At 44.3% G+C, this 23,724-nt stretch overlaps 1 protein-coding gene across 1 annotated transcript in view; it reads left to right on the top strand.

The window, feature by feature from the left end:
* Positions 1-23,724, top strand: part of lama4 (laminin, alpha 4) — a 216,340-nt gene that overhangs the window by 31,288 nt on the left and 161,328 nt on the right. The window contains exons 3-5 of the mRNA XM_041187778.1: positions 15,139-15,266; positions 20,487-20,567; positions 22,286-22,500. Coding sequence (XP_041043712.1) covers positions 15,139-15,266; positions 20,487-20,567; positions 22,286-22,500 — 424 coding nt within the window. The remainder of the gene's footprint in view (positions 1-15,138; positions 15,267-20,486; positions 20,568-22,285; positions 22,501-23,724) is intronic.

Here is a 23,724-nt window from a genome sequence, read left to right as displayed (position 1 = left end):
CCGCAGCTATCCGGAGTGTTTCCAGTGTTTGCATTATTAATGGGGCAGGCACGCTGGGAAGGGAACAATATGGCGCAAAAACCCGCCATTGTGGCTGACGGGTAAAACAACTTCTTTCATGCCCAATCTGGCACCTAGTGTAAACCTGGGATGATTCGGCTCAGTGTCTTTGCTTGCTTTTTCAAAGTCCTTTTTAAACAGTATGTTTGATCAACTGATGAAATTAAAGATTAGTATTACTCTTGCACAATTTACATCGTCATGACAGATGATATGCCTGCCACAGCTGAATAGCTGGAGCTATGGGGACACAGTGAGAGGCGGATGTGAGGCTGGTATCATTGGAAGGTGCGTGAGGGTGAGATGGAGTAACTGGATGTTAAATGTGTCTTGAGTGCCACAAAGTGCTGCTGGCTGAGTGATGCCGCTGTGGTACATTGAGCATTGTGAGTAGTTGATAATGTGGTGGTGTAATAACTTGACAGAGCGGACAGGTTTCAACAATGAACAGATAAACTTTATTACAGAGAGCTTTTCAGGTGCTAAATGCTCGATCAGGACTCTCACCAGGAAGCCCCATCCCACCCCACCCCTCCCCGTTTTGCATGTGCTCAGGGCTTATTGGTTGAAGCCTCCCAGAACATCCCGTGATCCGTGATAGACAGCAGGGGAGGCTATACCTTCAGTTATTACATTTCCTTTTCCTTTAGCTTTGCTACAATTTTTATTTATAGGGAAACATTGAATATCCAATAACATATACATATATACAACTTCAGGTAATTAAAGATCTAGTCTCTGAGGTGCTCTCCTTTTATGGCTAGAGCGACATAGCTCTAACACTTGAGGTTCCTAAACAGGATCAACAGGATCGGGAACTGCAGCATGAAATACATCATTAGAAAGTGGCAGTTCTAGATTTGGCAATTCTACAGAGACTTCGGGCATGACTATTCTACGTCAATCTGTCAGCTCAGGAACTGACGGTTCAACGTTAATCACAGGCAGAATAGTTAGATGTTGGAATGTCTGTCTAATACAAGTATGATCTACATGCTTACAAATAATTCTACCTTCCACTGTTACTTGGAAAGATAATAGATCAGTCACTAAGACAATGGTTCCAGGAACCCGACAAGGTCCATTTCTGAAATTTTGCACGAAACTCGTGTCACCTAGACTGAATGTTTGAGCTCTATTGTGTATATCATGGTTCAATTTTTGATTACTCTATTCTGCTCTAAATTCCCCTCTAGATTTGGAAACACCAGGGGCAGGATTTTGCCCTCATCGGGCAGGCTCAGCAGGGGCGAGAGGTAACAGTTGGGAAGCTGCCCACCGCCTGCGATTGGGCCGCAACTGCCATTTAACATTGGCAGCGAATTAAGGCCCACTGAGCATAAAACGCGTGCTGCAGCGCTCAGTGCTGCCCGTGTGGGGGTGAGAGCAGAGGAGGGCAAGTGGGGAATTTCATGTGTGCATGCAGATAAAGATCCATGAGGCACGGGGTGGGGGGGTGGGGGTGGAGATGAAGACATATAAAATTAAAAATAAACAATTTTAAAATGTTAAAAAATAAATCCCCTCATCACGTGACCAGGAACATGTTAGAAATTAGTGTGAATTTTTTTTAATGACAGATCGAAATCTCATCCCATCCGCGGGTGAGGTTACGCAAAAAATGCAAAGGCCGCTTAGCCTTTTCACTTGCCCCCGACCATTAGGTTGGACGGGCAGCGAAAAATTTAATTAAATTAGATTTTCAATGGCCTTAATAGGCCTATTAATTGTTAGCAGGTTCTCTGCCAACTCCCGCGTGGACCTACCCATGAAATATCGCACGAGTGCGGGATGACATCAGGACATTCGCTCGACGTCATCGCGCATCATTTTACGCTTGTTTGGGTCGGGCTCGTGTCCTCCCAACAAGCAGAAAATTCTGGCCCAAGTTTAATCTGGTATGTAGGTGGCGTTTCATCAATAATTCAGACCGTGTTGAACCCGTAGTCGAATATGGCGTTGTATGATAACTGAGAAGAAAGCGGGAAAGTCGAGATTCTAGGGCACCTTCTGATAACCTTTTCATACCAGACTTGAAAGCTTGTACAGCTCTCTCAGCTGAACCATTTGATAAGGGATGGTATGGGGCTGTTTTAGGATGTCTGACCCATTCAGACTCATGAATTTCTGAAACTCTGTGCTGGTAAAGGCTGTACTGTTATCAGAAACGACGATTTCAGGTAGGCCATTTAAGCTAAAACAGTGACGCAGCTTCTTGATAGTTGCGCTTGATGTTGGCAATTTGACTTTGTATACATCCATCCATTTAGAATGTGCATCTACAATCAGCAAAAATGTGATACCTAAGAATGGTCCTACATAATCGATATGTAGCCTAGCCCAGGGTCAACCAGGCCACTCTCACAGAGCTGAAACGGGCAATTTCTGTTGTTGCTGACACCAAAGACAGTGCTTGATCATGCTTTCATTGTCACTGTCTATGCCTGACCACCAGGCATAGCTTCGCGCATGCATCTTCAGCTATGAAATGCCTGGATGCAGACTGTGAAGCTCTGTCAAGAGTGGTTCTCTTCCTTGTGATGGGACGGAAACTCTTGATCTCCAAAAAATAAAATTCCATCTTGACAGTTTAACTCTGTTTTATGAGCTGGGGATGGTCTCAAATATTCAGGTACAGGCAAATCTGACCATCCTTGCAAAACAAAGCCTCTGACTTTTGACAATATTGGATCTCTATTCAGCCAATTTCTAATTTGCTTCACACACACACGCGTAGAATCCAGGAAATCCAGTAATAGCACAACTCCTTGTGGAACAGGGGCATTACAATACTATCTGGTAATGGGAGATGACTGAGTGCATCTGCATTTGCAATGTGTAAGCCAAGACAGTACATAAAAATATACGCAGGTAATATCAGAGCTCAATGTTATATTCTTGCTGATGCTATTGGAGGAATGGCCTTATCCTCACTGAATAATCCCATTAATAGTTTATGGTCCAACACAATGGTGAAATGCCACCCATATAGGTACTGGTGGAATTTCTTCACTCCGAATACCACTGACAAACCTTCCTTTTCTAGCTGGGAATAACCTTTCTTGGCTGTGGAGAAGGTTCTAGAGACAGGGCCAATGGGTCTTTATGATACATTTTCCATTTAACGTGATACCACAGCTCCTACAGCATAATAAGGAGAGGCATCACATTCATGCCAACTCTATTGATGGGTTGTAGTGTACCAGTAAGCACGATGAATGCAAGTTTCTTTACTTTCACAAAAGTTACATCCTGTTGTGAATTCCGCCATCAACGGTGATTCATTTTTAACAACAAATGTAATAGTGCCAACACAGTTGATAAGTTAGGCATGAAGCAGCCATAGTAGTTGATCATACCCAGGAAGGACTTATGTTTGGTTACATTGGGTGGTGAGGGTGCATCTTTAATTGCCTGAGCTTTCTCTTGGACCAGATGCAAACCCATGACATCTGCCCTGTGACCCAAGTAAGTAACTTCTAGCATTTGAAATGTTCATTTTTCTTTCTTTAGCCGCACGCTGGCTTCCATCAGCCTTCTTAGAACCTCCTCTAGGTTGGCTAAGTGTTCGATCTCAGTTGACCCTCTGACCAGAACATCACCTAGGTATACTACCATTCAGGGATGTCCTTGCAAAGACTCTCCATTGTTCTCTGGAAAATAGCGCATGCAGGCGATACTCCAAGTACACTGATAAAGACCCTTGTGAATGTTAATAGTCATGTATTCTCTTGATGTGCTATCCAGTTCTAATTGTTAGTAGGCATGACTCATGTCCAACTTTGTATAGGATTTACCTCCAGACAGCTTTGCATATAAGGCTTCTATCCTTGGAATGGGGCACTTGTCTAGCTTTGTTGTCTTATTCACGGTCAATTTATAGTCCCCACAAATGCATTTGTTTTGGTCAGGCTTAACCACTGGAGCTATGGGTGCTGCACATTCTGAGAATTGTACAGGTTGGATGATGCCCAGTTTTTCTAACCGGCAGAGTTCTGCCTCCACCTTCTCCTTCAACTGATAAAGCACAGTTCTGGTCTTAAAGAAACATAGTGTCACCTGAGAATCCACATAAATTTTGTCCTGCATGCCTTTTAACTTCCCTAATTCATCCCAAAATGCCATGTTGTATTTCGTTAGCAGTTCAGGAACTCCTCTTGTTTTCAGGTGAAGTATCTCAGACCAGTCGCGCTTGATTTTCTGTAACCAGTCTCAGCCTAAAAAACTGAGTCCTTCTCCTTTCACTAATACCACAGGCAGTTGGGCTGTCTGTTGCCTATAAGACACTAGTAGTGTGGCAGCATCCTTTACCCGAATAGATTCTCTAGTGTATGTCTTTAATTTAGCTCCAGGTTTACTGGCTATCTACCTCCGTTATGGTATTTCAAACTGTACTCCCACACCACTGTAGTTGAAGCACCTGTATCTACCTCCATTATTAGTGGCTTCTCATTAACTTGGATTGTGACACTGATAGGTTCGGTTTTTACAGCTGTTACGTTATTCAGGGAATAGATGTCGGTGTTGGCAGCTTCAGGTTCTGCTGTATTTTTTAATTCAGTCATGTTGGTTTGCTGCTTTATGGGCTGTTTTGACTTTGCCCTGCATTGCCTTACTACGTGACCTTTCTTATGGCAGTAATGGCATTCTGCCTCCTTGAATCTGCAGCTGTTCGTTCCATGGTCACCTCCACATCTATAACAACTTAATCTTGGAGTCGCTGTTGAAATGTTTCTCCTCGGCCTTTTCAGGCTTCTATAGCGAACATTGCATATCACTTCGATGCTCTGGGTCTGGTTTTCACCACGCTCGGCGGTAGGTTCCCAGCCCATGAACAGCACCATGTTGTATGTGTTGCAAAGCCTGCAAGTCTCCCCCTGCACTTTCCATGGCAAGGCTGATTTCTAGGACAAGCTTAAAGTCAATGTCGACCTCAGCGAGTAAACAACACTGTATGGAGTTATCCTGAACTCCACAAACTAATCGGTCCCAGAGCATATCATTCATTATGTCCCCGAAACCACAGTGTTCTGTTAATTGCTTTAGGTTTGCTACATAGGTTGTGATGGACTCTCCCGGGGCCCTAACTCTGGAATTAAATTTTAAACACTGCGTTATTATGGGTGGCTTGGGCTGGAAGTGTGTTTTCATGAGGTCCACGAATTCATTATAGGACTTGGAATTGGGGGTCCTCGGGGCCCTCAGGCTGCAAACATGATTGTATGTCTTATGGCCACATTCACTCAGAAGGATGGTTTTCTATTTTTCCTCCACATTAATTTTGTTCGCTATGAAATAAAACCCAGAGCGCTTTAAATACTGGCTCCAGTCTTCCATAATCGCCTCATAAGGATCGATTTTGCCAAAGAGTGTCATGACTGGTGAGTAATCTTTTCTCTTTCTTAAGATTCGATGTACTCACAGTAATAAGGCGAGATGCAGCATCAGAGCTATTTTACCCTCAACGACAAATGTAATGACTTGATGGAGCGGACAGGTTTCAACAAAGAACAGATAAACTTTATTAAAAAGAGCTTTTCAGGTGCTACATGCTCGATCAGGACTCTCATCAGGAAGCCCTACCACCCCTCCCGCACTTAGGGTTCATTAGTCGGAGCCTCCCAGAACATCACGTGGCCCCTGATAGACAGCAGGAGAGGCTATATCCACAGTTATTACAGGTGGGTAGGAGGAGTCCTGCAAAGATGCATTTACTGGCTTTTACCACCCACGTGATGTCATTGAACTTCTTCTGCTGCTGATGTCAGGCTCTTAGGTCTATTTTCTGCTCCCACTCTCATCTGAGGATAGTCCTTGAAGGCCTCCTAGCCTCCCGCAGAGTCATGCCCAACTCCATCTCTAATGCATCCAATGCTACATCTGTCACCTGGAACCCTTTCTCTTCCCTGGTTTTCATTTTCCACATTTTAAATTCCAACAAAATTATTCAATGTAACTTCATTTAAGAGGGGTAGATTGACTGCCCCACATGCTAGCAACGCAATGCTGATCGGCCCCCTGCCGAGCATCAATACAGTCGGCAGCCTGAAGAGGACATTCTACAATCATGGTAATGTGGTGGAAGCCTCAAGTTTGCATGTTAGCCATCTCCAACGAAAGCAGCAGCAAGTTGCGAATCATGACCTCTGCGTCCAAAAAACAGGGCAGATCGAATTTTAGGCCAAACAGCTACATTACTGAGATTGCTCCAGCATTCAAGATGTGCCAGACTGAACTCTGATTTCATTTTATGCTTAAGGAAAACATCAGAATTATCCTAAGTGCCTTGTTTTTTAACTGTATGCTGAGTGCATCTGCAGATAGTGACTTTTCCCATTATAACTGCATTTGAAATGCAATTAATTCATGCAGAAACAGGGTCATTAAAGGTCAATTTATCTCTAATAAACACTGGCTTGGGCAAAGATATACCTCAGACTCCATTCAAAGCTTTCCCTTGCAAAATAAATTAAAGGCTTCATTTAGTGAAGTCCAGGGGCATAGATGAGCAAATCAGCCCAACAACAAGGCAGTGGCAGATATGGTTGGATCATACTGTTTTACCCACTCCTACTCTCCTCTACCAATAACACCCATTAATCTAGGAATATGCTGAAGAGCAAGGATAACTTATCTCTACTACTTAACCACCTTCTTTAAACCAATCCGCAGCTATCTCCACCCTTTTTTCTAACATGTGTGATCAAATTATTTTTTTTTTGCTAGTAAGACAGAAACCACCTATTCAACTGCCCTCTCTGCTTTCTTCACTATTCTTCACAAACCTCCCTCGAGAAACTCCACTTTAGCCCTGAAACTTCTTCCTAAGATGAAAAAACAGTGAAAACTGGGAAATAAGAATACTGGTCCAAACTGGTCTTTTATACCTTAAAATGGTATACCAGTGTACTGGTCTGAACTGTTTTTCCTCCACTGTCTTCCATCATGGGATCACATTTGTGAGTCCCACCTCCTACTTTCTCAAACTAATTCCAATTAAATTGTTGATCATATAACTTCCTTTCCTAGCCCCCATGCTGGTTGACATTGCAAATGGTTTATTTTCCTCAGGCATTACAAAATCATTACCATTGCCAGATCCTCTCGAAACCATTGACTTTCTCCAAATTGTCTTTCCTCTCCAAAGTCAAAAAATATGTGGAAATGTGAACAAATTTATATTGTTTAAGGGGGGGTGGGGCAGGTGGAGCCCCCTGCCTTAAACAGTATAAATTTAATCACATTTCCACTTCCCTTCAGCTCTGAAGAAGGGTCATATGGACTCGAAATGTTAACTTTGTTTCTCTCTCTCCAAAGATGCTGTCAGATCTGATGAGTTTTTCTAGCATTTTCTCTTTTTGTTTCAAATTTCCAGCATCCGTGGTATTTTGCTTTTATCCAAAAATTATGCTATTGTCTTCCAAACCCATGTCCATATTTCCCACAACTCCCTGTTGAAATCACAAAAAATAAGTGGCTGTAAACTGAACTTAAATCTTGTCATCAAAGGGTCCCTATGTTATTAAATCTCAGTTCTAGCTTTTAACGGTGAGTTTAGTTTGTTTTAGCAGAGCAAATGCACCAATTTCTTAGCACTCACTGGGAGGTTGAAAATGAGTTCTGGTTTTTGCAAAGCTAACATTCGAGCAGCACAGATTGTCCAGAAGCTTGTAACAATTCCCAATTTAACAGCGTATCACCACAAATTGCTAGGTTCTTCACACACAAATAATGGGTACCTCATTTGCTTTGCCATTTTTACCAAGCAAATTCTGGGTTAGTCTCTCTTCACACTATGCAGGACCCTCTTAAGGGATTAGTTTTCCTGGATTCATCTTATCACCTTAAACTATGTGAATGATTCTGTTAAGGGTCTTGCCTCTATCACTTGATGTGGGATGAGACATTTTGAATATAAGGAGACATTAAAGAAACTGAGCCCCTTTTTATTAGAACTAGAAAAGAGTAAGAGGAGAGTGATATAGATGTTCAAAATTATGAAAGTTTTTAACAAATGTACATCAGGAAAAACAATCGATGAGAAACCAGAGGGAAGAAATTTAAGCTCATTGCCAGATAATCAAAGGCAGGGTTTAGGAGGGGAATGCCATACAATATACTTGGTGATAATTGAATCCATTATAGCTTTTAAGAGGGAAATGGATAAATATTTGGGAAAAAGGTTACAGAGAAAGGGCTGGGAACACCACTAAATTGATAGTTCTTGTAGAGAACTATTATACATATGTGGGCCTGGATTGTCACTTCTGTGCTGCAAAATTCGATTACTTTCAATAACTAAAAAAAGGTTTTTATGTCTTTTAATGCATTTGTTGACACTTGCATAGCATCAAGTTGCAGATTTATCCCGTACTAGTTGGAATGATTTATAGCAATCAACTGGGGATACATTGCACTGTGCAGCTTCCAGTTTTTAGGCACTAGGCATAATATAATAATCACAAATAGAGTCCAAGATGTCCCCACAACCTGCAATGGAAAGTGTGCAGGATACTACCTTGGTAGGGGAATAGAGAAATGAGATAGAAAGAAATAATTCTACTAGTTGGGGAGTCTAGGTCTCAGAGGCATATCAGTAAGAACCAGACATTTCAGGAGTGAAATTAGGAAACACTTCCACACACAAAGACTGGTAGAAGCATGGAACACCCTTTAGCAAATTAATGCTGGCTCAATTATAAGTTACAAATCTGAGATTGATAGATTTTTGTTAACCAAAGGTATTAAGGGATATGAGACAAAGGTAGGTATATAGAGTGAGGTCACGGATCAGCCATGATCTCATTGAATTCAAAAAAATACATATTTATGTAGCATTTTTCCCAACCACTGGATGAATCAATGCACTTTTCAACCAATGGAAAACTTATGGGGCGAAATTTTATGGCAGCGGGATTTTACGTTCCCGCCCAAGCCAATCAGGTTTAGAATGTCTCACTGCCTTTTACGGCCCTGTCCCCGCCGAAACAGGGCCATAAAATTCTGCTCATGAAGTGTGATCACTGTTGTAATGTTGGAAACATGGCAGCCAATTTTAAGCACAGCAATATATTGGCCAGGACACTGGGGATAACTGCTCTTCTTGCTCTTCCTTGAAATAATGCCATGGGATAATTTATACCCTCCAGGGCAGGCAGATGGGGCCTCAGTTTAGTGTCTCATCTGAAAAACAGCCCTCCAGCAGTGCTGCACTCTCTTAGTACTGCACTGGAGTGGCAACCTGGATACTTGTTTGGCAGAACAGGCCGGTGGGGTTGAGTGGCCTACTCCTTTTCCTAAGCTCCTAAGTTTCTGTTGTAAATGATAACCAGGAGGCCTCCTTTGCTCATACTTGAAGCAGGCATTAGTCTATTTGCATATTAAAATAAGGGGCTCAGTGTTAGTTTCTGGTTCCTGCTGCACCTTTGATTTGCTGCCAGAAAAACCAACTCTTAATAGGCAAGTGAAAAAAAAATAAGTGCTCAGCATAATCATGATCCCAATCCCCAGATCTCTGAAAACCTTCTTAACCATAACTTCCAGACACCCCTTCCAGACACCCCTTCCAGATACCCCTCCAACCTTTCCTCAGCAGCAACCTTCTAGCCTTACCCATCCCCCAACCCACCTGCCCCCAACACCATTCCTGACCCCCTAATGGTATTCTGAAGGCTTGTGCTCTTCCTACCCAATGCCTCAATGAATCTCAAACACAGACGCTGTCCACCAATTCTTCCTCCAGATTCCCATGATCTAACTCAATCTTTTACCTGAAATCGGAGCACTATCTTGTGTGGGCTCCTACCACACCATTTACACTATAATGAAATCTGAGGCTTAAAATCTGCACTCCTCAGACGTCACCCTTTGAGCTCAAACTATTAACACTGTGCAATTAATATGGTGCTCCAGAGTTCATTCTCCATTGTGGTTTCAGATGGTCATAGTGCAAGAAGAAACCCAGACAAAATATTAAAGTGCCATGATCTCACCTCATCTCCTCCTAAAGAAGTTCATCAGGACAATGTCCTCAGCCCAACTATCTTCAGCTACTTCATCAATGATCTTCTTTCTACGACACGGTCAGATGAGAGGCTACTTGCTGATGATTGGCCAGTGTTCAGCTCTATTTTTTAGTGCCTCAGATACTAAGGTAGTTCATGATCACATGAAGAAGACAATCTGAATAATATCCCGGCTTGAGCTGCGAAATCATAGTAACATTTGTGCAAGACAACAGGCAATGATCCCCTCCAACAAGAGAGAGCCTAACCACTTCCACTTGACATTTAATGGCACAGCCATTGCCAAATTCTCCACTATAAACCTCCTGGTCATCAACATTGACCAGAACTTCAACATGGATAGTTATATAAATGCAGAACAGGTAAGAGGGAAGGCGTTCTATGCTAAGTAAATCACCTCCTGACTCCTAATATGCATTCTGTCAAGGCTCATGTTAGAAGTTTAATGGAGTATTCAACAATTTTCAGGATAAAGCACTTGATCAGCATCTTATAAATTAGCCTAAATCTCCACACTGGAGTCTTGTAGGTGCACGGTGTACACTCTCCATGATGTACTGCAGCAACTCACCAAGGTTGCTTCAGCCACCACCTGGAAGGGCAAAGGCAGCAATTGTAGTTGCATAAGACACCGTCACCACCAAGTTGCACACCATCCTGACTTGGATATATATCACTGTTCATTCATTGTCACTGGGTCAAATACGGGAATTGTGTGAGTACTTGTACTACGTGGACTGCAGCGGTTAAAAAAGAAGGCTGAGCGCCACCTTTTCAGGGCAACTAGGGCTGGGCATTACATCCATAGGTTAATTTTTTTTCAAAAGATATAGAAGAACTTGTTAAATTTATTTATGCAGGAAACCAAACTCGTGAATGCATTAAAGGAGACACAGTGCCAAAGAGGTAATGTCACTGGATTAGTAATCCAGAGACCCAAAGTCATGCTCAGGGAATATGGGTTCAAATCCCTCCATGGCGGCTGGTGGAATTTAAATTCAATTTTTATAAATCAGGAATTGAAAGCTTGGTGACCATAAAACTATCATCAATTGTTATAAAATACCAACTGGTTCATTGTCTTTATGTAGGGAAATCTGTTACTCTTATGTAGTCTGGCCTACAGATCCACAGCAATGTGGTTGACTCTTAACTGCTGTCAGGGATGGGGAAACAAATGTTGGCCTTGCCAGCAATGCCCACATCCCATGAAAGAATTAAGAAAGTTAGAACATATGGATAATGAAGCTAAACCTTACTCAATACAGGGTACATTTTCTATGTATACCGTTGATATAAATATGTAGTCAATCCAAACATGGAGAACAGAATTGTTTGAAAAATAGGAATAAAAGAGTGAAGAACTCATCCCAAAGTAAGGTGAAACAACACAGTAATGTTGTGAAATTGGAGAGGATGCGATATATTCCTAGAACAGTAAAAGAAAATCTTCGGTTTGTTGTAGTCATGGAAATGCCTGTTGCAAGTTTTCACATCATTTTCCTGTTGACCGTGTGGTTGTTAAGAAAATATTACTTGTTCTGCAGCTTTTCATCTTGCACCCATCAGGACAGGCACAAGAAGACCAAGGGCTACATTTTCCAGTCGGGGTCGGGGCCCACTCGCCAACACATAAAATGTCCTGATGGGCGCCCTGACGTCACCCCATGTCATTTACATTTTCAGTTTGCCAGATATGCAGCCGAATCGGCTGCCCGCGCCACTGATCTGTCAAAGGCCTATTAAGGCCAGTTAATGAGCAATTAAAACGACCAACTGAGCTGCCCATCCAACCTTAAGGTTGGCAGGCAGGCGCAGAGCCCAGGCAGCCTTCAGAAAAAGCATGAAACCTCATCCATGGGTGGGATGAGGTTTCATGAGGGTTTTAAAATTTGTATAAATTTTTTAAATAAAAGAAATTGACATGTCCCAGCTCATGTGACAGTGTCACATGAGGGAACATGCCAGAAATATTTTTTTCTGCCTTTGATGAACTTTTGAATCTTGAGCCGGCACTTTGCCTCAGGGAGATCTGTGTGCTCTTTCACGGCTCAGGGAATGCCCTCCACCCACCCGCCCGCACAGGGAATGCACAGCCCTTAATTGGCGTGCCCATATAAAATGGCGGTGCACCCCAAGTAGTGGCGATGATCAGGAACCCACCCATTCTTGCACAACCACCCCTGACGGGGGGAAAATGCTGCCCCAAATTTCAAAAGAAGTAACATTTTATACTGCATGAGAAAAGGGTGATGATTGGTTGTTAAGTCAACTCTGATTGGTCGAGGCGTTGCCATGGAGAATACACCAGGCAACTATTGTCCCCTATACTTTTATTTAATTTTTAAAATTCCAACAGGGATGGGGTGCCGGGAGACTTAGCAGTCTCAAACTCAAAGAGACTAGGATGTGCTTATACAAATAATGCAGAAAGTTAGCATGCAGGTGCAGCAAGCAAATGGCCTGTTGGCCTTTATTGTAAGGGGGTTGGAGCACAAGAATAAAGAAGTGTTGCTGCAATTGTATAGGGTTTTGGTGAGACCACATCTGGAATATTGTGTGCAGTAGAAACTCTACCCCCATGATTTTTTCCAGAGTTTGGGGAACTAATTTGTGTAGAGTATGCCCAACTTCATTTCAGAAAGGATATACTTGCATTGAAGCTGGTACAGCGAATGTTCACTAAATTGATCCCTGGGATGAGGGGTTGTCCTACAATGAAAGGCTGCATAAATGCAGTTTATATTTTCTGGAGTTTAGAAGAATGAGAGGTGATCTCATTGAAACCTACAAAATCCTGAAGGGGCTTGATAGGATGGGCGCTGAGAGGTTGTTTCTACTCGTTGGGCACTCTAAAACACATGGGGCACAGTCTCTAAATAAGGGGCCAACCACTTAGGATTCAGATTAGGAGAAATTACTTCACTCATAGGGTTGTGAATCTTTGGAATTATCTGCCCCAGAGGATTGTGAATACATTTAAGGTTGGGGTAGACAGATTTTTGATCTCTCAGGGAATTAAGGGATTTGGGGAGTAGGCAGGAAAATGGAGTTGAAGCCCAAGATCAGCCTGATTGTATTGAATGGTGGAACAGGCTCAATGGGCTGTATGGTCTACTCCTGCTCCTATTTCTTGTGTTCTTGTGTTCTAATACTGAGACACTTCTCCTGAGGATGTGGAGGTCTTTCAACACCAACAGCAGTGCCCCACAACCGTTTGCTCTGTGACCCCATATGACCATTCCAAGCCAACAACACTAAGGCCAGCAATGCATACTGCATTGGTGAAGGAACCTCTGAGGACCGGTGCTGCCACGGACATCACCAATAATGGGCTAGAGCCCATGAGCTGCTGCCTTTTACACTACCATCTAATTGTACGGCCATGACAATGACATGCATGTTCTTGGTCACAAGTATTTAATAAAGCTCCTCAAGACAATCTGTCACACAGAAATCCAAAGTAAAGAAATACTCATGATGATCTATGTGTGTCTATGTGTTTTCTTAATTCTTCTACATGTGCTGCATCGTGGTTCCCCTCCTTAGCTGCCCGTTGCTCTGGAAGCAGGCTGATGACCTTGATGACCCTTTGCCTGGGATGACCTTGGTAGGCACCTGCTGGTCACCTGAGGCTGTGAGAGTCCTGGCATTTTGAGAGATTTCTGCACAGGGAGAAAAGGCTCAGCTATCTCTGCGGCACCCTGAGACATTGCTGTCATTGCCAGAGGGGCGGATGAGCCACTGTCCCCATCAGAAGCAGCTTAAGGGGAGCTCCCAGATGCAGTAGGCTGCTGTTCATCCTCTGTCGTAAGGTCCATTTCTATCTCCCTGCTTATCTGAGAGGGATGAGGGCCTTGTGGAGACTCCAGGTGTCTCATCCACCTTTGGAATTGACACTGCCTGACTGAGCTTAATTACACTACTATGCCTTGCAGGTCTGCATGTATACCCAGCACCCCCTGAATGTGCTGCTGGATCTGGCTTGCCATGAATGTTGCCAATCTCTCGATGGAGGGAGACACTCGCGCAGATAAGAGGGTGGATGGACTCCTCCTCTGTCCTTGACAGGGCATGCATACCCACTGGAAGCTCCATGAGATCTTCAAGGACCTTGCATTGAACAGCCAATAAATGCTGGGCTTGATTGCTGGTCTAATGCCTGTATGGTGCTCAAACCAAATTGTGCTACCCTTTCGGCTGATGCACAGATACCCAAGGTTTTCAGGCTCCACCTCACTTCTTTCCACAGAGCGCTGCCTTTCCTCCAAGCTGATGGGCAGCCAAATGCCAGATGCTAACCATCAGGGTGTCTTCAGCGCTGGCAGCAGCCCTCAAAATGTAGTGCTGTAACCTCCTTCCAGTTCATGGCCCAAGCCTGCCTGGACCACCAATTTGTCAGCGGTCCTGCTGGTTGGTCACTAATTGGCTGACCGGCACATAATGGCGGGCAGGAACATGGAGCAGGGTGAGATTGGGGGTACTGTGTGCTTCCACTCCTATTGTCGTGAGCCCGCCATAATCTGTAAATTCCAGCCACATCAGGCAAGCACATTATAACAGCCATCATACTGCAATGAAGAGCAGATCAGGGCAGAATTCAGGGCGCATTGTTAAGACAGGTTACTCATCACCTGAAGAATAGAACAGCAAAAAGTGGAATTTGCTTTGTTCTGTTTCCAAACAAGTAACTAATTAAGCAAATTGGACCAACAGGTCATTGCATAACTTGCATATGATAATATTTTGCTGAATTTTTTTCCTCCACAAGCTAAAGAAGTCTATCAATTATTTTTTTTCCCAACACTGTGTCGAAGTAAAGCAAATGTATTTAACAGAAGCATAAGCCTGTAAAACTAAAAAAACTAGAAACCGGTACAGCACATGCATCAGACATTCGGCTGATACTACATAAATAACCTATTCATATTGGTTTAAAAATTAAAATAAATATTGCAAAGGGATAAGTTACTTTAGCTGCTTTTGGTACACGATTGCAATCTATTACTCAGTAAATGATGAAATATGAATTATTTATCACTTTATATTTCAGAACTGTCAGAATAACACAACTGGAGACCACTGTGAAAAATGTCTTGATGGTTATATTGGTGATGTTGTCCAGGGTCATCATAAATCTTGCCAGCCTTGTCCTTGTCCTCTAAGTATACCTTCAAATAAGTAAGTGAAGAAAAAACAAAGATCTATTTACTGCATTCCTGCAATTGCTGTATGCTTTATAAAGTGGTGTAGGCTGTATAAGCAAGCTAAGTAACATGGATCTGATGTATGTAATGAAAGAATCAGAACAAAAAGATTAGCTTATCTTAACATGTGAAGCATATATGATTGTCATCATTTGGAGGTCCTATAGAACTGACCATCACCTGGAGTTAAGAATACAACTTTAGAGATGCTGAATTCAAGCGATAATAGATATATATTGATTTTGAAAAAGGGCAATATTGAAAACTGAAACATTACCTGCTTGACAGTGGACTTCAGTGTGCCAGAGTGGCCTTGTCTCATTTGTGTGACCTTGTATTCTGTACAGTCAAGTTTCACTCTTTGGTCCTTGAAGTAGGCTCAGATCAAATAGCAAAATTTATATTTTGAAGTGTTTCCATGTAAAGCAAATGTGCCAATTGAAAACTTCAAAATAATAACATTTGAGATATGAAGGAAAATATTCAAATTTTTAATGTTAACATCAATTACAATTAGCTAGTTTATACTGAAGAATTATCACCTCTCATTCTTATAAAGTATTAATTCACTTAAGTAGAATCCCTCTGATTAGCCATATCAATAAGTGCAGCCATTGAATATAATAATGTTAAGCTGTAACATAGGGCAGAATTTCCTGGATGGTGGGGGGGGGGGGGGGGGGGGGGGGGGCGGAGCGGGAGCAGGTGCGGACCTGATCGCTGCACGCAATTGGGTCCATGCTGCCATTTTACGCGGGTAGGCCAATTAAGGCCCACCCAGCGTACTTCTCGAGTAGTGGGCAGGCGCGCTCAGCCCGCCAGGTCCAATGGCAACCCGGTGGCCTGAATAAGGGAAGGTCTGGCAGCCATGGAAAGGCCGCTCGCAATGGCTGGGTGAAAGGCTCTGCACAGAGGCAGTGGAGGTTATGCAAGTCCGGAGGGTAGGCCATCAGGGCAGGCCAGTCTGGAAGGTAGGGCAGGGGTCAGTGTGCCCCTCATTTTTTGGATGACTGCCTTGCTACCTTTTTGGAGGAGGGAGGTGCTGGTTCCCCAGGATGGGAGGAGGAAACCCCCCCACATGATGAAACGTGCCTGGGAAGAGGTGGCAGAGGTGGTGAGCTCCTGCAATGTGGTGAAACGCACCTGGATCCAGTGTCACAAGTGCTTCAACAACTTGTTGCACTCTGGAAGGGCGAGGACAATGTTGGCATTGGTCACTTAACCCAGCAGGTCAGCTTTCTCTCCTGCTGCCACCCCACCAAGTCTAGGTGCAGTGACTGCATTGAATCATTAACAACATGTGTCCTTTGCTGGATGGGCCAGCAGATATTGCCCATGCTGAGGTCAGCCTGAGAGGGTGGTGAAGAGATGGGTTCTGCATCAGCAGCATGTGGTACACTGAGACCCACATGACCGTTCTGGGAGGCAACCTGGAGGAGCTGCACCTAGGTGCAGTGCTTGAACTGCAGGACATGTTTAAGTCAGGGTGATGACATGCTGGGAGGGGAACTTAAAGGTAGCATGGCAACGAACCATCTGCTGCCCTCTGCGCTCCATGTGCTTGCACCTCCTTGCTATGGAAGGATATACTGTGTGGTGACTAATGTGATGTAGGCAACAGGTGACCTGGGACGGGGTTGGGTGGGGGGGTGGGGGTGGTGGGGTGGGGGGGGAGGTGTTGGGGAACAGGCCTAGTACCTTTGTGTGAGTGTTCAGCAGCAGCAGGGTGAGGAGGCACTAGAGACCTGATATGTCCCACTCTGGTTGGGGTGGGCCATCCGCGAAGAGAATCCATGTACAATTTGCATAAATCAATGCTCTTCTCTCACTTTCAGGAGAAGACTGCACAGACTGGCAGCAGCCAGGCACAGTTAGCCATTCTCAGCCGGTTTGAGCACTGGATTTGGAGAGGCGCCATGCGCCCAGGTCCACTGGTGTTGGTGAGGCTGTGGTGCCATGGCCAGGTATGTATGGCCAGCAGTGAGGTCAGCTTTGTTCCTCCAACGGACCTAGCAGTGCTGAATGTTAAGTGATTTAACTTGGCAACGTGGCTTGACCATTGCTTATGGAAGGATGAGCAAATAGTGATCCGGGGGACAGGGATGCACATTGACATTGTCTCCACTTTAACTAATCAAATGTTCTTGTTCTTCATTTCAGCATCAGCGGAGCAGGGCCGGGAGAAGGAGCAGCAGAGGTCCGCTCTCACACCTGAGGGTCCTGAAGTCTCACCACGTCACACCATCTCTGCCAGGCAGGCACCAGCGCAGACAGTAGCACTTCGGTGGGAGTTAGGACATCAGCTAGTGTCCCAGGGCACAGCAGTGAGGGCACTTCACAGTCGTTCGAGGAGCTGGCAGAGACAGAGAGTGCCCATGGCGCCTGCAGTCAGAGGTCTGCAGGGGACAAGGCACATGTTCAGTCGGTGCCTAATGATGTGCCTCTGGAATCACCCACAATGCAGCAGGGGCAGGAAATATGGCCTGGTGTGTGGGAACATCTGGGGGAGATACATGAGGCTATGCTTAGCTTGGTCTCCTTTGTGGAGGAGTCTACGCGGACAATTGCCAAAACAATGAGCCATATCTCCCAGTGCCAAGCGTCCTCCACGGAGAGAGTGGCGACTCTCATGGAGAGTCAGGGCTCTGACCAGCAAGCCCTCACATCGGCATTGACCTCAGCTGGTCTGTGCCAGTGTGGGAGATGGTGTGGGTACACAGTTTCCCAGCTCTGTGCCCATCCATCCACGGTGAGCAAGGAGGTCCAAAGTAACCTTACGTCGGTGCAGCAGCTGCCTGTCGTCTCTGCGGACATCTCTCAGGGCGCTCTGGATGAGGGCGGTAGTTCCTCCGCCCCTCTCCCAGTGACCGTAGCATCTGGTGAGGCTGCAATGACTGGGGAGATGCCAGCTGTGGAACTGGCAGATCCCTCCCAGGTGGGGCTAGCACAGGCTCCACAGGCCAGAGGATGACCACCAAGGTCATTGAGGCCAACAGGACAGCAGAGTTAGCAGGCTGTCTCAGATGCCACTCCCAGTGATGGAGCAGCACCAAGACGTAGCACCCGGAAATGTAAACATGAGGCACCTTAGGCACACCACAGGTCTATCACTGGCGCTTTTGCATTGGCCTAAGATGAGGTCTTTATGATTTGCTTTGAATTGGAACACCCTTGTCATTTTGTTTCATTAAGTTTCTTTGCCTGTGATATTAAATTCAGACATGACTGAGGGTGACCATGGCTGAGGGTGCCTCTTTTCTTCTGCATGTGTATGGTTTCCAAAAATGTTAGGACTGCTTTGTGGGACATTCAACTTTATTAACAAGGCCCTTAGTTACTGTTCCTAACCTGGAAGATTTTGCACTTAGGTATCGTGTATGGAGCCTGCAGCCCAAGCTTGTCCTGGAGGTCCGTATGTGGTGGGCTAGTTGAAGGGTCGTTTGATTAAAGCCTCCTAGGTGTCCTTGCCTCCCTGCAGTATGCCTGGGTCAGCGTCTACCCCCTCAGCATTTCCCTGTGAGTGCTCATCCTCGGACTCATTGCTGGACTCATCGTGTGCAGCCCTAGCATCGACGTCTTCATCATCCACCGCAACCCCCCCTTTCCAGCGCAAGATTGTGGAGAGCGCAGCATGCAACCACTATCACCAACACTGGAGTGTGCTCCCTGAGCGGTCCAGGCATCAGAAGCGCATCTTGAGAAGACCGAAGGCTCTGTTCACCACAGGTTTTATGGAGGTGTGGCTCCTATTGTAACACTGCTCAGCTTCTGTTCATGGATGATGGAGAGGCGTCATGAGCCACCTTCTGAGGGGATAGCCCTTGTCACCCAGCAGCCATCCATCCAGCTGAGCTGGAGCACTGAAGAGCCCCGGCACCTGGGAATGTCTAAGGGTGTAGGCGTCATGGGAGCTGCCTGGGTACCTTGTACAGACTTGTAGAATCAGCATCCTGTGATCACACACTATCTGCACGTTTATAGAATGGAAGCCCTTCCTGTTGACAAAGGCACCGGGCTCACCTGCTGGTGCCTTAATGGCCACATGTGTGCAGTCTATTGCACACCTGGACGCGGGGGAAGCCATCAATGGCCGTGAAGCCTTTGGCTCGCTGTGTCTGGCTTGCCTGGTCACAGTGGAAGTGGATGAAGGTCAATGCCTGTCTGAACAGAGCGTCTGTAACCTGCTTGACACAACTGTGGACAGCTGATTGGGAGACACAGCAAAAATCACCCACCGAGCCCTGGAAGGAGCCAGAGGCATAGAAGTGGAGGGCAACTGTGACCTTTAGAGCCGCTGGCATGGGGTGTCCACCCACACAGTCAGCGGAGATCTCAGGCCCAATCATCTCACAGATATAGTTGACTGTCTCCCTTGAGAGACGGAACCTCCTTCGGCACTGCACCTCAGTGAGGTAGCTGCTTCACCGCCTGTATACCCTGGCAGCAAGATAGTGGCATCTTCTGTGGCCCCTTCCGCCTTGGTCTACCTCTTGGCCCTGCACCCCCTGTGCCTGCGCCTGTCCCCCCGAAAGTGGCTCACCTGGAGGCTGAATGTGCACTCCTGGCCTCCTCCTACTTCTAGCCCTCCCTTCCCCCTCAGAGGAGGTGCCTCCAGTGTAGAGTTCAGCTCCCATTCCCAGGCTAAGGGAAGCTTCCTGCAACCTGCAGGTCCAAAAAAGGTTCCTCACTGCAGAGTGATTGTGAGTCCAGACCAAGCAGCTGGTATGAGTTTTGAAGTATTGCAGATCACACAGGCAAGTTTCAATAACTTTGAAAGATCAATACTTGAGAGAACACACTCGCGACCCCTCTTATCCCACCCGTGGATGAGGTTTACACAAATGTGTCCTACTATCTGCCCATTGCGCCCATGCGCCGACCTGAAGATTGCACGGGCACCGAAAAATTGCAGTCAATTGGTGTGTTAAGGGCCTTAAGTGGCCCGTTATTTAATGGCGGGCACGCAGCGGATACCATCGCGCGCCCGCCCAATGAAATATGCCAATGACGCGTGGTGACGTCAGAACACTTGACCGACGTCACCGCGCATCATTTTATGCATGTATGCGTGGGGCCCAGCCCTGCACGCCAACGGGAAAACTTTGACCATAGAATATGGCAAGAGTGGAAGCAAAAGCTTTGAAGCTGCTGTGAAAAGGGAATTAATTTTTTGTATTTTCTTTCCATTTTTCAGTTTTGCTGTTTCCTGTATGATTAAAGCTGACAAATTGCGATGTTTTTGTCAGGAAAATTATGCTGGATCCAGATGTGAAAGGTCAGTATTTTTTATTTGATTGTTTGCACTAAATTGTCTGTGGTAGGGAAAAGTAATTTAAAATCTGGGAGCCCCGCAAGGGTTGCTGGATTATCTAGAGGTTGGAATACCAGTGGTGCTGCCTTTCTCACATTACAAAGTAACACTTACAGCACAGAAACAGACCATTCAGCCCAACAGGTCTGTGCCAGCATTTATGCTCAACACAAGCTCCCTTTCACCTTACGTCATCCCACCCTATCAAAATATCCTTCAATTCTTTCTCTCACATGGAATTATCATGTCTATCTTGGATTTGGAGTGTCTAATCAATTGGCTCGATATTTTTGGTTCTGATATTTTGGGGAATTTGTCATCTTCACTGCATTGAAGGTAACCTGAAAAAATGGATCATATGCTCATTCGAAGAATTTGCTTACTTTTCATTTCCAATTCAAAATGTAAATCAGATAGGTTATATGATGGACGGGTGGGTAATCACTATGTACATTTGCTGTTTTAGCAGTGAAGATGACAATTGCCTTAAAGATTGGAGAGCTTAGACCTAAAGATTCAATCAGATAAATAGACAGTGAACATACCTCCTGAGGGTTAATGGTTTTATTGGATATAGCCATTACATCTCCTAACCATAGTGCTGTTGTTATGTAGTTCTGAGCTTTCAATGGTGGGGTACTGTAATCATCCATTTCTCTTTGTTCTACACAGAATTAGTCATGAGTAGTGGACATATTTGTGCTGGGCCCCGCTGCATGGCAGTGACTATAAATAAAGCAAAGACTTAAAAGTGTATTGCAATAGGTCTCTATGCCAGATCCTTCCAGTCAACTCCACACTATGGTCTACATAGTGGAATTCCCTGTGGGAAACATTACTGATGATCACAGTCTTTTAATGGAGTATCTAGGTTTATCAATAACAGACATAAACTGTCATTAGCTTAAACTGTGGTGACCTTATTACCTAGTTTCTACTGAAAAATGTATTGCCCCAAAAACTGTTGTGGCATGCCTGCAAATGGAGCTCACTATTAATTAGGCTTAGCCTTGCCCATTTTCTGCTGTGATATTTTGTCCTGCACATTGATGGAATTAGGGGATGGAAAAGATGTGACATATGGGATCTGAGTGAGCAGGACAAGCAACTATGTATCTCCTTAACCAATTGGATTTAAGGGTTGTTAAATTTACTATACAAGGTCTGAGAAAGTGTAAGCTAGAATGGGTAAATTCAGAAAGAGAAACATCCTCTACACTACCAAGCATTGTCTTGGTATGTAGCGGAAGCTTTATTCTACGTTGAAAGCATATTATAATTAGGAGCAATGGTCTCTCAAATTTCTCTTTGCTCTGCGCGGGCGACTTGTTGCATTATGTAATCCTTTCCGATCACCATAAGGAGGCGCATGCATGCACCTTAAAGGAAACTTTGCTAGTGCATGGTCTATTTATTCCTAGTGCGGTGCATCCTGGATTGCTGTGCAGTCATGCAGGTTAGAAGGAGCATTAGCTGGGAGTACTTTATGAGGCTGTTCAGTACAAAAGTAGAAAATGTTTCAATGACCTTCAATGACAGCCTTCATTTTAATAAGGCCTTCTTCAAAAAATGTAAAGCATTTTAACAAAGCAATTACCATCCAAATATAAAGACCCCCCAGTTGCATCACAACAAAGAGCAAATGTATTGTTTGTGGTTTAAAAAATGCTTGTTTATTCCAGATGTGCTCCTGGTTACTATGGAACACCTTTGCTCTATGGAAGCAGTTGCAGAAAATGTAACTGTAATGGTAACTCTGATCCCAATCTCATATTTGATGACTGCAATGAGGAAACAGGGTATTGCCGCAATTGTGTGCGAAATACAACGGGCATCCACTGCGAACGCTGTGCTCCAGGTTACTATGGAGATGCCGTCAATGCTAAAAACTGCACAGGTGTGTACATCTATTTAAATAGCTATTCAGTAATCATAGTAACTTATAAATGCAGCTGGAGACCTTCAGAGTAAAACAGATTGACCAATAAACATTATTAATTCATTTAGTAACACTTTGCTAATGTGTACTTAATTACCAAAAGTGACGTGTATACACTGGCAAAATGTGAAACCAATGATTTTAGAAATTAGAGTCTGAGTTTTGAACGAGAAGTACAAATGCACTTTAGGACTCGGAATATAAAATTCCACAAGTATGTTTAGATTTAATTTTTTCATGCATTGTCTACTTTTCCTATCCTTTTAAGAAAATAAGGCTTTTTTAAACCCATTGAAAGCCTTTTTCCAATAATTTTCTTTGAGGGTGGTAAAACAAATTCCTGGTGGAAGCAAGGTTCTAATTATGAACTTTAAGTGGTGGTAATGTGAGCAAGGAAATTTTCCTTGTGGGAACATGGTGAGAACACCATATGCGAGCAAGTCATATGCTTTGTGAATAGCCAGGGACCAAAGTGTCAACTTATATCCAAAACTATAAAGGTGACTTGGATTCCATTGTGATTAGCTCACTAGATTTTCACCTCCATGCTCAAGTACAAATTTACTCCATGCTAGACTAAACATTTTAAAAACCATTTTTACATGGCTCGCTTGTCTTCTCTGAAGCAACTGGATAGCCTGCTCATACTACTTACCAACTTGAATGATAAAGTATTATCAAGGAAAAATATTTACACCATTAATTTATATCATATAGCCCGAGTGAACAGCTAATTATCCACAAATGAACACTTAAATAACACCATTTTATTTCATAGTAAATCAACATAACATGCAACAGATGGGGCAGGATTTTCTGGCCCTGCCCACCACCGAGGTTGCCTGGTCCCAATGAAAGTCAATCAATATTTGGCTGGGCTGCCTAATCTCCTGCGGTGGGTCCCTCCACAACAGGGCTGGAAAATCCCAGCCATGATTTGGTTCACTTAGTTCAATCAATAATTTCTCTTTGCTCAACAACATAAAATATTACAAAATGTATGCTTCCCCATATCAATGGGTCATCCTGATTGACCTAAGCAGAACAGCCCCTAACTGCTCTCCTTCATAATTAACCTCTGAGTCTCACACAAGCTTGTTGATGCTGCTGTCTGTTTGAAAACCCAATTCATTTTGAGTCCCTATCTGTATCTCCCTGTGCGCATAACCTGAGGGGATGATT

Source organism: Carcharodon carcharias, chromosome 5 (genome assembly GCF_017639515.1).
Source record: "Carcharodon carcharias isolate sCarCar2 chromosome 5, sCarCar2.pri, whole genome shotgun sequence".
In the NCBI taxonomy this organism is placed as follows: Eukaryota; Metazoa; Chordata; class Chondrichthyes; order Lamniformes; family Lamnidae; genus Carcharodon; species Carcharodon carcharias.
The sequence above is the reverse complement of the archived record's forward strand: the minus strand, read 5'-3'. Positions and strand labels throughout refer to the sequence as shown.